The sequence below is a fragment of the Pristis pectinata genome, chromosome 15 (genome assembly GCF_009764475.1).
Source record: "Pristis pectinata isolate sPriPec2 chromosome 15, sPriPec2.1.pri, whole genome shotgun sequence".
Lineage (NCBI taxonomy): Eukaryota > Metazoa > Chordata > Chondrichthyes > Rhinopristiformes > Pristidae > Pristis > Pristis pectinata.
Window position 1 is genome coordinate 12,110,419 of NC_067419.1, and position 15,582 is coordinate 12,126,000.

General features: G+C 42.1%; 1 protein-coding gene across 1 annotated transcript in view; it reads left to right on the forward strand.

The window, feature by feature from the left end:
* The window catches only part of LOC127578220 (metabotropic glutamate receptor 8), a 272,133-nt gene that overhangs the window by 169,795 nt on the left and 86,756 nt on the right, over positions 1 to 15,582 (forward strand). Inside the window, exons 3-5 of the mRNA XM_052029966.1 lie at positions 1,227 to 1,358; positions 1,960 to 2,114; positions 2,889 to 3,026. Coding sequence (XP_051885926.1) covers positions 1,227 to 1,358; positions 1,960 to 2,114; positions 2,889 to 3,026 — 425 coding nt within the window. The remainder of the gene's footprint in view (positions 1 to 1,226; positions 1,359 to 1,959; positions 2,115 to 2,888; positions 3,027 to 15,582) is intronic.

A 15,582-nucleotide genomic window follows, 5' to 3' on the forward strand; every position in this document is an offset into this window, starting at 1 on the left:
GAAGAAGGTTCCTGACCTGAAACGTTGACCACCTGCTTTTCTCCACGGATGCTGCCTGGCCTGCTGAGTTCCTCCAGCATTATCATGTTTTTCATGTGGGATTCACCTGTAATCTGCACCTGTTCTTTCCTAATGTGGGCTGCTCACTAGTTCTGTTGTTTGCAAATTAACATGACTACAACCTTTATTCAAAGAAAGAGGGTACACAGCTCAGCAGAGACCTCAGTGTGGCAAGATCTGGCAGCATTTAAAACTACCCTGCGCTATTTAATGAGGAGGTGCCAAAGCAAATGTCAGTCCTTAATGCAGCACAGGTAGCTTGTGCATAATTCCTTAGTGACATTTAGGGAGGAGAATTGCTACCCGACTGCTGTGGGTTGACATGCCCTCCTGCTGAGAGTCTTCCCTTCCTCCTCCCGAGTGCGGTTCTTCATGTCCTCTGCTCATTCTCCCAGGCATGTTGTACTCCAAGGGCAACGCTTGCATGTGTATTCATGTCTGGTTTGTGCAAAAGCTGTTAGGTTAGGGTAAAATTGTTCACCACACTACTCTTTGTGGATACTAGCAACTTCAGAGAACTCCAGAAATCATCAAAGACTTCTGAAATTGTGGCAACAGTTAATAGAAAGCAATCAGCAGCGAAATAGCTGATGATCTCTTTAAATGGTGCTCATAAACTGCTGAGAATATGTTCAGTTTTGCAGGATTAACAGAGCACGTTAACTGGAGCACTGAGTAACAAAATGGCAGTGCTGGGATCAAATCAGTGCTGCCTGCTAGTTGCCGCTGTCATCTTTTTACATGACATACATCCAGCAGAAGTTAGTTGCTAACGGCCTTGCCAATGTGGCATCCAATGTGATTCATTCTAGAAATGAATAACAATAAATTCCACTTGTGGCATCCAGAATATATACATCATGAATTGAAATTTGGTACCTAAATAGTCATAATGTTACTTGTAGATCTTGATTGTTTTGTGTTTATTGCTTATTTTAACCATCCTAATATAATTGGACCCTTTGCTCTTTATTGTGTATGATATAACGTTTGTTATGCCGATATTTGCCCAGTAACATCAGGACAACTTAGTGTTGCACTTATTGGTCCAATCAATAAAGGCCAGGATGGATCAGCAAATATGCACTCCATCAATATGCTAACAATTGCAGCTGCTTTGGACAGCTCGGTTAATACGAAGCAATTTTGTTTTCCCCCTTAGGTAGGGTTTGCATTGCCCAGTCACTGAAAATCCCTCGGGAGCCAAGACCAGGAGAATTTGACAAAATTATCAAGCGCTTGCTGGAAACCCCCAATGCTCGTGGAATAATTATATTTGCAAACGAAGATGACATCAGGTGCACATTCTTTTTTTTAACTTGATGGTGTTTAGTTCTGCCCCGCTGGTCCAAATCTAGCTGAAATCTTTAGCTGTCTTGTTATCAATTTTGATGAGACTAAAGATTTTAGCTGGAGTTCAGAAATACTGGAAATGAGCAAAGGGGTTGAAAAAATTGATTTGTAATTCGCCTCATATTTTCCTGAGGAGCGAGGAGAATTCTAATGCAATTACACATCCGACTGCTTAATCCTCTGGGAAATAGAGCTGGTTTTCAGATACCTGCAGATGCAATAGATCAGAAACTAACAGGCGAGTTGGGAGAAAGTGACAAAGTGAGCTCAATAGATGGGATGATTTTGATATGAAGAGATGGCTGCTTTGTGAGATACAAGTGCAGTCTTCAAACAGGTGTCTTTGCTGCATTTTGCCATGTTTTAGACTGTCAAGATGATTGGCTGAGTACATTGCATTTATGCCTTTCAGTGCTGGGGTGGAGTGGAGGAGGGAATGAGTTGAAAGGATTATTATAATTTTGCAGTGCAGCACTTAACTACCCCGCCCACCCAATCTACTTTCTGCTCTCCCCACCACCACCCCCGCCATCCCTTTCTCCACAGCCGTTTACTGGAGGCCGCCAAAAGATCCAATCAGACAAAGCACTTCCTCTGGGTCGCTTCTGACAGCTGGGGTTCAAAGGTTGCACCCGTCCACCTGCAAGAAGAGGTTGCTGAAGGGGCTGTCACAGTCCTTCCCAAGAGAGCCTCAATTGAAGGTAGGATTTCTTCAGCTTCTGCTCCCTGATTTAACCACGTCTTCCTGTGTTCTGACTGAAACTCATTGACTTGTGATCGCACTCAGGGGAAAGTGCCAAACTTGGTAATTTTTCCCCCAGAGTTGAAAAGGTCAGTGTTGAGGGAAATTGGCTACAGACTACATTAATTTATTTTCACTGCAAGCTGTCATAGCTCAAGACAGCGGTGATAAGTTTTTCCACACTACTTGGCTACAATGCTTGCTGCTTAAATTTTAAGGTTTTTTTGAAAATAAGTTTAAGGACCCAGAAAGAAATGAAAGGTGTAGATCTCACTCTTGTTTTATCTATTAACCTAGTGTGTTCCTGATAGTTTGCAAAGTTCTGTGCATTGCTCAGTAATTGATATGGAGGCAGTACTGTGACTCTGCTATTAGTGCAGCTCTGTCTCAGATCCAATGACTCGGGATCATGTCTGACCTTGGGCACTTCAGTGCGAATTTGCGTGTTCTCCTTGTGACTGTGTGGGTTTCCCTCCCCCACCACCGCCAAGTTCTCCGATTTCGTCTCTCTTCCCAAATACTCATTTGTTGGTACGTGAGTTGGCTATTGTAAAATTATACTTATTGTGGGTGGATGATGAAAGTCTCAGGGAGTTAGTAGATGTATCAGTGAATAGATTGCAGGGAAATGGGTGGGGGAATGGGATTGATGGAATTACTCTTAGAGCTGGCATAGAGTCTGGGCCAGATGTCATCAGAAAATAAGGCTGACTTTTTTTGTTTGCTTCCCCAGGCTTTGACAGATACTTCAGAAGCCGTACTTTGGAGAACAACAGGAGAAATGTCTGGTTTGCTGAGTTCTGGGAGGAAAACTTCAATTGTAAATTAAGCTGGCATGGGAAGCGAAATAGCAAGGTCAAGAAATGCACAGGTAATTAAAGGTATTTTATTTTAGTTAAATCTGCCGATGACAAACTCTTTCCATTGATTTAGACTAGGTGTCAGGGCAAAGCATTATTCACGACTGGTAATTCAGTGATATTGATGAGTAGTTTCAAGGTTTCATTACTGGCATAGTTCCTGCCTGAAATTACTACACATTACCTTGCAATGGTGAATGGTCTTTGAAGAGGTCGGGTGTTGATCCAGTCTTTAAAAAAAACCCAGCCACTACAGCCACTATACTGATATTACTAGCCTGGGTGAACCCACCATCCTTGACTGGAGATTCATGGTGAGGACCTGATGATGATGCATTTGAAAGACTGGGAGAAGTGGTTGGGCCTTTTGTAATGGTGCTTGTGTGAGACAGCTGTTTCCTGACAAGTTAGCATGTCGTTTGGTGCAAGTGAAGAGCAGATAGTATTGCATCATAATTAGGAACTGTGAATTGAGTTGAATGCTGCTATATTTTGGTGATTGCTGTGCACATGATCTTGTGATGCAGGGAAGGTCATTAATGATCCCACTGAGTGTGATTGGATCATGGACTCTATCCTAAGCTACAACGCTCTCAGGCAGCAACCATCATCTTCCTTTGTGTCAGGTACCTTAGTTTTGCGAGAGCTTTTGGTGCCAGAGTTCGTCAAATGCCACCTTGTTGCCAAGACCAGTTACAGCCCCATTGCGACTGATTTTCAGCTCTTGTGCATGGATGTAATAAAGTCTGGAGCTGGGGTGTTTTGGGCAGAACCAAACCATGTTTTGGGAGCAGTCTCCTAGTGTTCAGGAGCCTGACTTTCATTGTGTCCATTGAGCAGGTTGGAGGCAGGATTCCTGATACTTGTAATGATTTTAATGGCCTGCCCATCAAAGCCCTCACATTCCTTCGTCTTTTACCTCAAATGCAAGACCATTTCATCAAGTGCGCCACATTTTTAATTTGCCTGCCTAATTGGAATACTTTATGCTTACCTGAATTGCATGGCAGCCAAATCCTAGTAGTCAACTAAAACAGCACAACCAGACCTGGCTGGATACCGAAATGATCATTAACATTGGTAATGGTTTATTATTGTCACTTGTACCGAGAAACAGTGAAAAACTTGTCCTGCATACTGTCCGTACAGATCAATTCATTACACAGTGAATTGAGGTAGTACAGAGTGCATTGAAGTAGCACGGAGTGAAAACAATAACAGAATACAGAGTAAAGTGTCACAACTACAGGGAAGCACATTGCAGGGAGACAATAAGGTGCAAGGTCAAACAAGATAGATTGTGAGGTCAAGAGTCCATCTCATCCTATAAGGGAACCGTTCAATATTCTGATCACCGTGAAACATCATTGTCTGCTGACAATGTTTCTGTATCATTTGCAGACAACTTCAGCAATATTTGGTCATTGAAGATTCTCATGAAATGAAATCACACAACAAATGTTGTGGAGGGGCTGAGTGTACTGGGAGTGGAAAGACTGAAGGTCGTGGTGTGTTGAAGTTCAAGGGACTGAGGGCCATCATGTGCTGGGGCCTGAGAGACTGAGACAGATAGTATGTTGGGAATTGAGAGGCTGAGTGTGACATTAGTATAGTGATTCAGGGGACCAAGGATCGAGTGCCGGGGATCGAGGGTCTGAGTCCCACAGTGCGCCGGGGATCCAGGGTCCAAGTCCCACAGTATGCCAGTCCCTCCAGCCTTCGAGGGTTGCAGTCCCACAGTGTGCCTGGCATCAAGGACCTGAGCTCAACAGTGTTCTGATCATTCAGGATCTGGCATTGTGCTGTGGAATTGTGGGGTGGGAAGAGGCAAAGAGCTGTGTCAACAAAGTGCAACAGCAATCCAGTCATCCCACAGCATAGTCATGTCATCACTCTGGCACTTTGGTGAGAAGGACATCTCGTCCAGATATCCCAACACCAGGCACCATGACTATGACATGGAGTGTGTTCCCTCTCAAGCTCCAATGTCCCTGACATGGAGATCTCTCTGTGATCGCAGGGTACTTGATGGCAGGAATTTCCCAGTTGAAGACTCCAAGTGAAGCAAAGTGATTCAGAAATGGTCATTGTTGTCTTTCTGGCAAAAAAAAATTGATTTTCAGTTTATGAAGGAATATGCAATTGAATTTCCAAGCTCAAATCTTTTGTACTCAGTTAAGGGGTGATTATTAGTAACAGCAAGAAGGGATTTAGATGTGAAACTGTACAATTTTTGTAATCCTTTCCAGTCCCAGTGAAGGGTCTCAGCCTGAAACATCGACTGTTTGTTTCTCTCCGTGGATGCTGCCTGACCTGCTGAGTTCCTCCAGCACTTTTTGTGTATTGCTCCAGATTCCAGCATCTGCACAACATTTTGTGTCTCAGTTTTTGTAATCAGTATGCTGTTCTCTGAATGAACCATTTTTCACACTTCTGTGTCATATCAATGGTTTAATTTGTTGGCCTTAGACATTTTCACAGACGTTCAGTGAGTCCTTGATCAGCAAAGTGTTTTCTGTGGAACCAGACCTTCACGTGGAGCCCACACCCATCTTCTTAACTACTGAGATTTCTCATTGGCTCTTAACGTGTAGAAAATGGACAAGTTCAGAAATATCAATAAAATGAAATTGTGAACCAAATGGTCCAGATTCTGTTTCTTGATGATGTTGTGCAAAGAGGTTAACATTTTAAGAAAAAAAATATACTATTTAATGTGAAGGTAATGGCCTGTGGTATTTTCAGCCAAGTAAAGTCATACAATTTAAGAATATAAATGGCAGGAATAGGTCGTTTGGCCTTTTGAATCTACTCAGCCATTCATTAAGATCATGGCTGACGTTCTAGTTCAGCACCATTTTCCTGCACTATCTCCATATCCAGCTATCTCCAGTAATCTATCAATCTCAATGTTGAACAAACTCGATGACAGTCTCAATAGTTCTCCGCAGTAAAGAATTCCAGTGATGCAGCACCCTTAGTGAAGAAATATCTCCTCATCCCATTTAAAAAGAGGCTCACAATAATGAGGAGAGAGAGAATGATAGAGCACAGACGAGGTGCTTCAGCAAACCTTGCCTTTGGCATTTTGGTAGAATGCTCCATTTAGTCCCCCTGACCTGCTCTTCACCATTGATATATAAATGTGCTCCATGTAGTATTTATCTAATTCAGTTTTAAAAATTAGCACTAAATATAGTTCTACTACTCTTTCAGGCTGAAGGTTGTCATTCTCAAACAACGTCATGCTTAATTTATATTTTCCTTTTAATATCTCTGGTTGCTTTATCAATCACCTTAAATCTTTGTGCTTTGTTCCTCACCTTCCCCCATTGGAAACATCAATATTTAATTTGCCATCAAAACTATTCCCGATTTCCCCAGTGAACAACTAAATTCCCTGATTCCTGGTGGCAAACTAGTTGACCTCTTCTGCATCCTCCATAAGGCCTTGAAAAATTCTTCCTAAAGTGTAATCATACAGTCATTCAGCACAAAATCAGCCCACAGTCCATGCCAACAAGCAAGCACGCTGTTAAACTAATCCTGTACTAATCCCATTTTATTCTCTTCACATTCCCATCAGCTCCCTCCAGATTCTAATGCCCAAATACATACTAGGGGCAATTTACAGTGGCAGTTAACCTACCGACCTACACGTGTTTGGGATGTGGAAGGAAACAGCAACACGGGGGGGGGGGGGGGGGGGGGGGGGGGGGGGGAGGGGGGTGAAATTCATGCAGCCACAGGGAGAACATTCAAACTCCACACTGTCAGCACCAGAGGTCAGAACCAGGTTGTTGCAGCTGTAAGGCAGCTGCTCTACCACCTGTTCAGAACTCGACACAGTGATCTATCTGAGGCCTAACTGATGGACTGTCAAGGCTTAGCATAACATCCTGTGCTCACTGCCTCTGTTGATAACTTGAAGGATCTGGTGTTTTCTCAACGGTCTTCTTACCCTGTTCTGCGCCCTCCTAATATTTGGGTTGTTCGCTCCCAGATCCCTCTGCTCCAGCATTCATCTTAAATTTGAGACAGTTAAATCAGATAAAATGGGATAGCAGTAAACCCGATCCTTTTGGTTATCCAGCAAGGCTGGTGTCTGACTGCAGGTCTAGCCCGGCACCGTGCGGTGTGACCCAGGAAGCTGGGCCTGTGGGAGGGGAGGGGTTCAGTCATGCTGGAGGAGACCCTGAGGGGGCAGCATTTTGTGTCATTGAAACCCAAAGAAAACTCCCGTTCCTTGTAATCGGTTGCCCTTCCTCTCCTGAAAGGAATGCTGAGGTTTGCCCGTTTGAGTCTTGCCTGCTGGTGTTGAACTGTGTGAGCTTCTGGATTCTGAAGTCTTCCTGAGCCACTCAGCAGAAGGCTTTGCTAGAAATGGCAGGGAGGCAGAGGCATATTTCAGTCTGCCTCCTTCCCTTCCCCGCCAAGCGGAAAGAGTCAAAGATTTTGGGTTTTCGACTGCATTATGAAACCGCATTTACAACTGGAAGTTCTGTCACTTCCACCAAAAATCTGCAATATCCCCCTCAAGCACAATACCAAAAGCAGCATCCAAGAAAACATACTTTCCATTTGTTTTTCCATCTGGTTCTCTCATGGATAAAAAGAAGGATGTTTGCAAGATTGATAACCAGAATTACTTTGCATGAAACTCACTTACAGGAGAGGCTCAATTCACTCTTCTATTGCTCTTCCTCGTTATCTGTTGGTCTTTTAATAAGGCATAGATTAAAAACTGGGCAAATGCACCAATGATGGAGACACATTCAAGTTTCTTCTGTTCCTTCCCTTATAATTACCATAAGTTTTAATTTACAGACACCCAGGAATAATTAGCATTCATTGCAGGAATCTTGCTTTATAGTCGGCTAGGACTGCAAGATGAAGCAAATCAGAGGTTGCAGAAAACAGTCAAATTAAGATTAATGTGTGGTAACCATAACTTGGTAGGGCAACAGTGAATACTTGAGCCATGTTTGCAGGGTTGATAGACTGTGTTTGTCTCAGCAGGATATTCTTGGAAAACAGTTTGTTCCAGCAAAACTCAGCGTTGTGTCTGGAGAAAATTCTGTAGGCCTTAAGCCTTGTAAAATAGACTTTACCAATGCAGGTTTTGCTTCCTCCTATTAATTTCAAAGCTCTAAAGGACTGGGAGGAAAAGACACATTGTCAGTCAATTTGCACCTCTGCTCGTACTAACCATGTTGCAGGATGTCATCCCATGTGAAGAGCTGTCTCTGTTCAGTTAAGGGGACTTGTCATTTGTATCCATCAGTTTCTTAATTGATTCTCGAAGCTTTGTTTGTGATTTTCCAAACTTAATCCATCCCTTCCCACGTGTTGATTTGAGTGAAGAAGCTCTAGGTCTGATGAATGGTCTCCGGCTGAAATGTCGACTATTCATTTCCCTCCATGGATGCTGCCTGACCTGCTGAGTTCCTCCAGCACTTTTTGTTGTATTGCTCCAGATTCCAGCATCTGCAGAATTTCTTGTGTCTGGGTCTCAGTTTGAGGTCTACCCTTCACAATTTAATTAAAAATGGAATACCAGATCTCTCTTCCCATTCCTACAAAATCTTTCCTTTGGTACCTGCATCAATGGATGGTTAGCTCATTGTTCTCAATCTTTCTTTATAAAAACAGCTTTGAGAATCAGCATTCTCGTTGTCCTCTAACCTGTAAATTTTCCAGTTGACAGGATTTCTTCAGGCAAACGGATTTTTATGTTCTTGACGTGAAGCAACTGGGAATTCTCTATTGGCTTTCAAGAGATAAATAACGTGGTAGGACTGTACTCTACACTGTTGATAATTTAAAACCACCCTGCAAGTTGATAAAGTTAATTGTAGTGAATGTGCCTGTAACTAAATGTCCCAACAGTCACACTACTGGCTTACAATAACTCGACTGCAAAGAATTTGCAAACTGTTGTTTCTGTCATTGATTCTTTTAAGAGGATACATGATCTGGAAGTCCCACTTATTGGCTTTGTTTTTATTAGTTCCTTTCACCTATGTGTGCATAACAGGTGCAAGAGAAAAATAAATGCAAATTATCTTTCGTGCAAATATTGCAAATTCCTGCAATTTTCTGTATTGGTATTCTGTAATGTATTGGATGTACAGAACTGATTGATCATGAAAGAGTTACCATCGAAAATATCGTTGAATTATGCACCATGCATATATTGGAAGAGGTTTCTAAAGTTAAGCTGCCTCTTTGGGGTACAACGTTGCATGTGTTGAATGGGTTCTGAAATAATAGTTTCAAAATTTACCCAGTATCTGGTTACTGCAACCCAACATAACTAGAACATAGTTTGCTATTTTATAATCATTTTCAGCAATTTCAAATTGTGTCGCTCACAGCTGGTGAAATGTCAATGTGATTTAAAATTCTTCTTCTTGAAGTTGGCTGCACACACAGCTGTATTAGTCAGAGTTTACTGTAAAGTTACCACTCTTAAGTAATACATTAATAAGCAGTTTCTTTTTTTGAAAACTTTGTTCCACAATTTCCTCCAGTTTTTAGTTTCACAGTTGTGCAGATATTTCAAGACTGCTATACAGTCCTGTCTAAATGTGGGAGACAGAGTGTCTGCCTGGCTGCTCTCTGGCAATTTCCTGATTGTAATCCAGTGTTACTTCCTCACGGAATCCAGCATTACAGCCCAAACTTCTGCATGATCTCTGCACTTAATTCTCCACTGAACCTGCACCTGATTAACTCTGGAACATGTTCAGTCACTCCAATAATTTCAAAAGAGGGACATGGCCGGCTAGACGAGAGGCAAGTTAAAGATAATTCACATTTCTATGATTAATTGAAATAATTTAAATGCATTTCATTGACTTAAGTGTTTTCTTGCGTTTTTAATGGATTTGAATGCTTTTTTTGTTCTTTCAATTTTGTTTCTCAGGACATTTAATTTTTTTATGTAGCTCTTGCACATTATAAAGATATGGTTAAGCCCTTTGACAGCTTTGACAGGGGGATCAGCCTTGGGGCACATCTTCTTGATGGACGAAGCATTTTAATGGAATTGGTGATCAGTGAGGCCCTGAGCTGCTTGGCTTGGAGCCGGTTTCTCTGTGCAGGTTCCGGCCAGGATACCTGCTCCAGGTGAGAGGAGCATTAGTCGGGATACAACCAGCAATTGAGGTTAGCAGAAATGTTAGGGTTGACTGTGTTAGGTAGTGGAATGTTTAATGTTTTGGCAATACGCAAATGAGTTAGAGTAAAAACCTAGAAGGAATAATTTAAAATGAGCACAATTTAGCACATTATTTATACCAGAAATTCCCGCTGCACCTGCAACTTGAATTCACTTGCAAAATATTTATTAGTGTGTGGAAGGGAGGGGAGGGGAGATTCTCCATGAGTGAATTGCTCACAATTAGTGGGTTTAGACTTGAGCGTTCACAGTGACTCATTTGTAAATCTACCTTGCTGACACTCAAATCTCCCGTATTCTTCTGAACATTTTCCTGCAGAATTGTATACTTTATGTTTGGGCTTCGTGGTGGTTTTATTCATATTCACAGAGAGGTTTGTGCTGCTAGCTATTCTAGTACTGCACTGACCTTTATGGATGGAGAATCATTGGCAGAGGTGGCCCTGGCTCTTAACTGTATACATGGCAGAGGATTATTGATGAAGCAGATGCCTTATCTGTATTCTGGGTTGTAATCCAAGGCATACTTTGTAAGTATTTAACTGCCTTGTGAGTGATGCATTATGTGGTTGGTCCGGAACAGGATAACAAATGTTTGAGGCCTCTGACTTGCTGTGGTCCTGGAGGGCCAGCTGTTATAAACAGTGGCATCTATGGATATTATTTCACTGGTACTCCTGTGATGGACAGTTCCCAATTCATTCGTTTAGTGGTGAGAATTTGCTGCTCTTGACAAATGACAGGACTGAGTTTTAAATCTTTGGTCCATGGATCATTGAAGGGAATTTTAATACACAGAAACGGGCAGATTTAATATGTTATAAACTTCAAGCTCCATTTTCACCTGCCTTATAGCAGGTCACTTCTGGTTTTAACAGATGGACAACCAACCTACTCCCTGGACCACATTGGTTAATTCATTACTTTAGAGAGGCTGCATGCCACAAATTTGATCTCCATTTCAAATTTATGCTGTCAGCTCAGGGTCCACAGGAATCGGGAAACGTGAGAGCTTAAGGGAGGTGAGGACTGCTGAACCCAGCTTGCCTGCTTCCATTCCTCCTACCTCCCTGTCGGATCCCGTCTCAACTCCTCCTTCAGCCATGAACTCCCACCCCACTTTGGGATACTGTCTGGTCCTCAGTTGATGTATCTCTCCCCACTATTGGAGATCAGCAGCCTTGAGCCACAGTTTCACACCAACTCCTCCTCCCCTCCACCCCTCCCACAACCCCACTTCCTGATCTTTCTAGTAGAACAAAGAACATCGAACGGGACAGGCTGTTTGGCCCACAATGTCTGTGCCGACTAATCCCATCTGCTTGCACATGGTCTATATCCCTCCTTTCCCTAGTTGTTCATGTACCTGTCTAACTGCCTCTTAAACATTGCTATTGTATCTGCACCCACCACCTGCCCCGGCAGTGCGTTCCAGGCACCTACCATTCTCTGTGTAAGATAACTTGCCTTGTAAATCTCCTTTAAACATTCCCCTTCTCACCATATACCTACGTCCTCTAGTATTTCACATTTCCACCCTGGGAAAAAGGCTCTGACTGTCTATCCTATCTATGCCTCTCATAATTTTATATATCTCTATGTCACCCCTCAGCTTCCAATGCTCCAGAGAAAACAATCCAAGTTTGTTCAACCTCTCATAGCTAATACTCTCTAATCCAAGAAAATTCCTTGTGAACCTGTTCTGCGCACAGTCTAAAGCCTCAATATCCTTCCTGTAATGCAGTGACCAGAACTGCACACAGTACATCAAATGTGACGTAACCAAAGTTTTATACAACTGCAAGATGACTTGCTAAATTTTATACTCAGTCCCTGATCTATGAAGGCAAGGATGCCGGGCACCTTATTTACCACTTGTTTGCTACTTTCAGGGAGCTGTGGACTTGTATCCCAAGATCCTTTTGCACATCAATGCTCCTCAGGGTCCTGCCTTTTACTACATACTTTTCTGTCACATTTGTGCTCCCAAAGTCTGGATTAAACTCTATATGCCATTTCTCTGCCCATATTTCCAACTGATCTGTATCTTGTTGTGTCCTTTGGCGACATTCCGCACTATCCATGACCCCGCCAATTGTTCTCTCTTTCCTTCTGTCCCCAGCTATGGCTCTGATCTCCATCTGAGTCCTCTGATCTTCTGGTGTGATCTTGTATCTTGTGATCTATTAGATCTTCATTTTAATCATTCTGATCTCTCTCCTTTACTGAACTCTTGAATAATCTAACCCCATCAATGGTTTTGAGTTTGGACACAGCAGCCTAGTTGAACCCCCCCGACCCTTCCCATCCACGGCTCTACCACGCTCTCTCTCTCCATGTTATGCTATTATTAAACAGCTCTACAAAAGGAACACATAATTAATGCAACACTTCATGATGTATTATTCCCTAGCTGATGTGAAAATGTAATTTTAAATGGAAGGCAACTAATTGCTTTTAAATAAACAATGAGAGAATTTGTTGAGCTTACTTGCTGTTTAGTCTGTATATTTTTGTCTTTGGTTGCCTTTTTTAGTGTAATTGGTAGCACTAATTAAGAGGCTTGTTAGCATCATTCTTGTATGACTTTGATGATTCCCTGAATATTTGAATAACTGGTGACTTTTTTTTTAAAGAAGTGTAATACAGATTGTGTAGGGCACGGTGTGATAGACCAAGGAACTGGTATGACGGACAGGAAATGCACCCTGCATCTATTTTAATAATATTACCAAATCTACCTTGGTACAGCTGACAAAGATATCTTCACGGGCAAAAACATCATGTAGTAGAAGTGCAATAGTTAGAAGTTTCACAGGCTCTTGCATCGTCTGGAACTGTAGTAGGGTGATCCTTTCAGGAACACCCTCAAAGGTGTCACTAACTTCAGTTGCATAATGGAGCAAATCAAAGATGTACTCCACCCTGTTTTCCAAAATCAAGTTAAATTTGAAAAGATTTCAGAGATGGATAGTATTATTTAACAGGGCATTCAGTAGGAGTCCGATTCGTACAGCACAGAAACAGGCCCTTCAACCCACTGCATTGACCATCAAGCACCCACTTACTCCAATCCCATTTTATTCTCACCATATTCCCAACAACTCCTCCTCCCACCCATCCCCCCTGCCCCTGCCCTGTGATTCTACCACCCACCCTACAGTGACCAATTAACCTACCAACCTGTACATTTGCAAAGAGAGCAAACAAAGCCTCCAACAAAACTGAATGCATGCAACAAATTCAACGAGGAAGTGAAGGCTATATCAAAGTTGGTGCTGGTCTTGACATGTTTCTTTGCAGTTTTAATGACAAATCTCCTAAAATTTGTGAAGTTCAAATTAGTTTGGATATTTCAGTTTCCACAAGAAAACCAATGGAATTAATTGGAGTTAATCAGAAAATGGGATCTTAAGGACAGAATGACAATGAACTGGTTGAGAAGAGTGAGCTTTTGAGATGCCCAACATTTAGTTCCAGTTTGATCTAATTTTTCTTTAGAGCTTTTTTTATGTCAACGGCTGAAATTTAATAGATGGCTTTTAGTATTCAGATACATAGGTGTAGCTGTCTCAAAGTGAATGAACAAAACACTTATAATTTACAAGTTATGTACATCATGAAGAATGATAGCATAATGGGAAATACTGTAATACCAACAACGATGGATTAAATGTCCAGTGATATTTATAGGGTGTCTTTGGAGAATTGCTTTGGTTGGGCTTGTGGAATACTCATGCACTAGATTTATTTTTGCTTGTCATTAATTCTTTCAATTTAAGTGAACTATCCTTATGCAAGTAAATAGATAAAACTGCTTCAGCTGGCTATGTTTGCCTTGCTTCATAGAGTTGGTGCATGATAATGGCATAATACATCTCATTCTTCAAGGCTGCCAAGGATACTATTCCTTCATTGGTTCTAATTCCCAAAGGCAGTATCATCAAACCATTGGAGCCACAATTGGGACAAGATTCTTGGCCATGGTTGTATTGATTCTGCTTCTGTGAATTTCTTTCAGATAACGTGGAGGCATTGCCTTTAAAGTGCTCCAGTTACTTAGACTGTAATGGAGCACCGGAGGCAAGGTGATAGATATTGTACTCTGACCTATTTGCAGACAATATCACTGCAAAGAATTTAAGAGAAGATGCATAAGAAAAGGAGCAGTAATCAAGCATCAAGTGCCTTTTCTACGCAGATTCTGTTCTTGGAGTTAGAAGGAAATGGCATTTGTGCTTTCTTCAAACCATAATAGGCTCAGTGGATGAGGAATCCTTTGAGGTTGAAGTAACTAAATATATATTATTTTCTGCAGCTCTTAACACATAGAGATTATAAATATACTTCATTTATCCGTCCACCTCAGGCACCTGCCAATCTTTATTATTATGATTGACTAAACCATTAACGAGCCTGTTTCAGAGCATGATGCATATCTACTTCCTTTCTAACCAAGTTCAAGCAATCTGACACAGCTATCAAATATACTACATAGACACATAATATCTGAAGCATGATTGTGCAAAAACAAAATAGTATCAAGCTGTAAAATGCTAATGATTTTTTGTTTTAGAACTGTTTCAGATGTCTTTGGTTTCCTTGTTCTTATTTTTTAAAATTTCATTTAAGCCTAGGCCAAAATGCAGGTGGTGTGAAGGAAGGGCGATGTACACTTCTAGTGTGACATGTATCCTGTAGATGGTGGGGTTCCCATGCACCTGGTACCCTTGGTCCTTCTTGGTGGTGGTGGTCACCTCTTTGGAGGTACTGTTAGCACAGCCTGGATGAGAAACTGCAGTGCACTTTCTAGATGGTACACACTGCAGCTACTGTGCACTGGAGGATGTTGGATGGGGTGCCAATCAACCATGTGGCTTTGTACTGGATGGTGTTGAGCTTCTTGAGAGTTGGAGCTGCACTCATCCAGGCAGGCAGAGAGCATCCCATCACAGATAAGATAAGACATCTTTATTAGTCACATGTATATCAAAACACACAGTTTTTTGCGTAGTGTGCTGGGGCAGCCCGCAAGTGTCGCCACGCTTCCGGCGCCAACGTAGCATGCCCACAACTTCCTAACCCGTCCGTCTTTGGAATGTGGGAGGAAACCGGAGCACCCGGAGGAAACCCACGCAGACATGGGGAGAACGTACAAACTCCTTACAGACAGTGGCTGGAATCGAACCCGGGTCGCTGGCGCTGAAACCCAGTGTATCCAGTCTCTTCTTATAACCAAAATCCAGGCAACATCCTGGTTAATCTCCTCTGCACCCTCTCCAGTGCAGTCACATCCTTTCTATAATATGGCAACAAGAACCGCACAAAGCACTCCAGCTGTGGCCTTAAAAACTCCAGTTGTGATCCATCTGGTTTTATCCTCA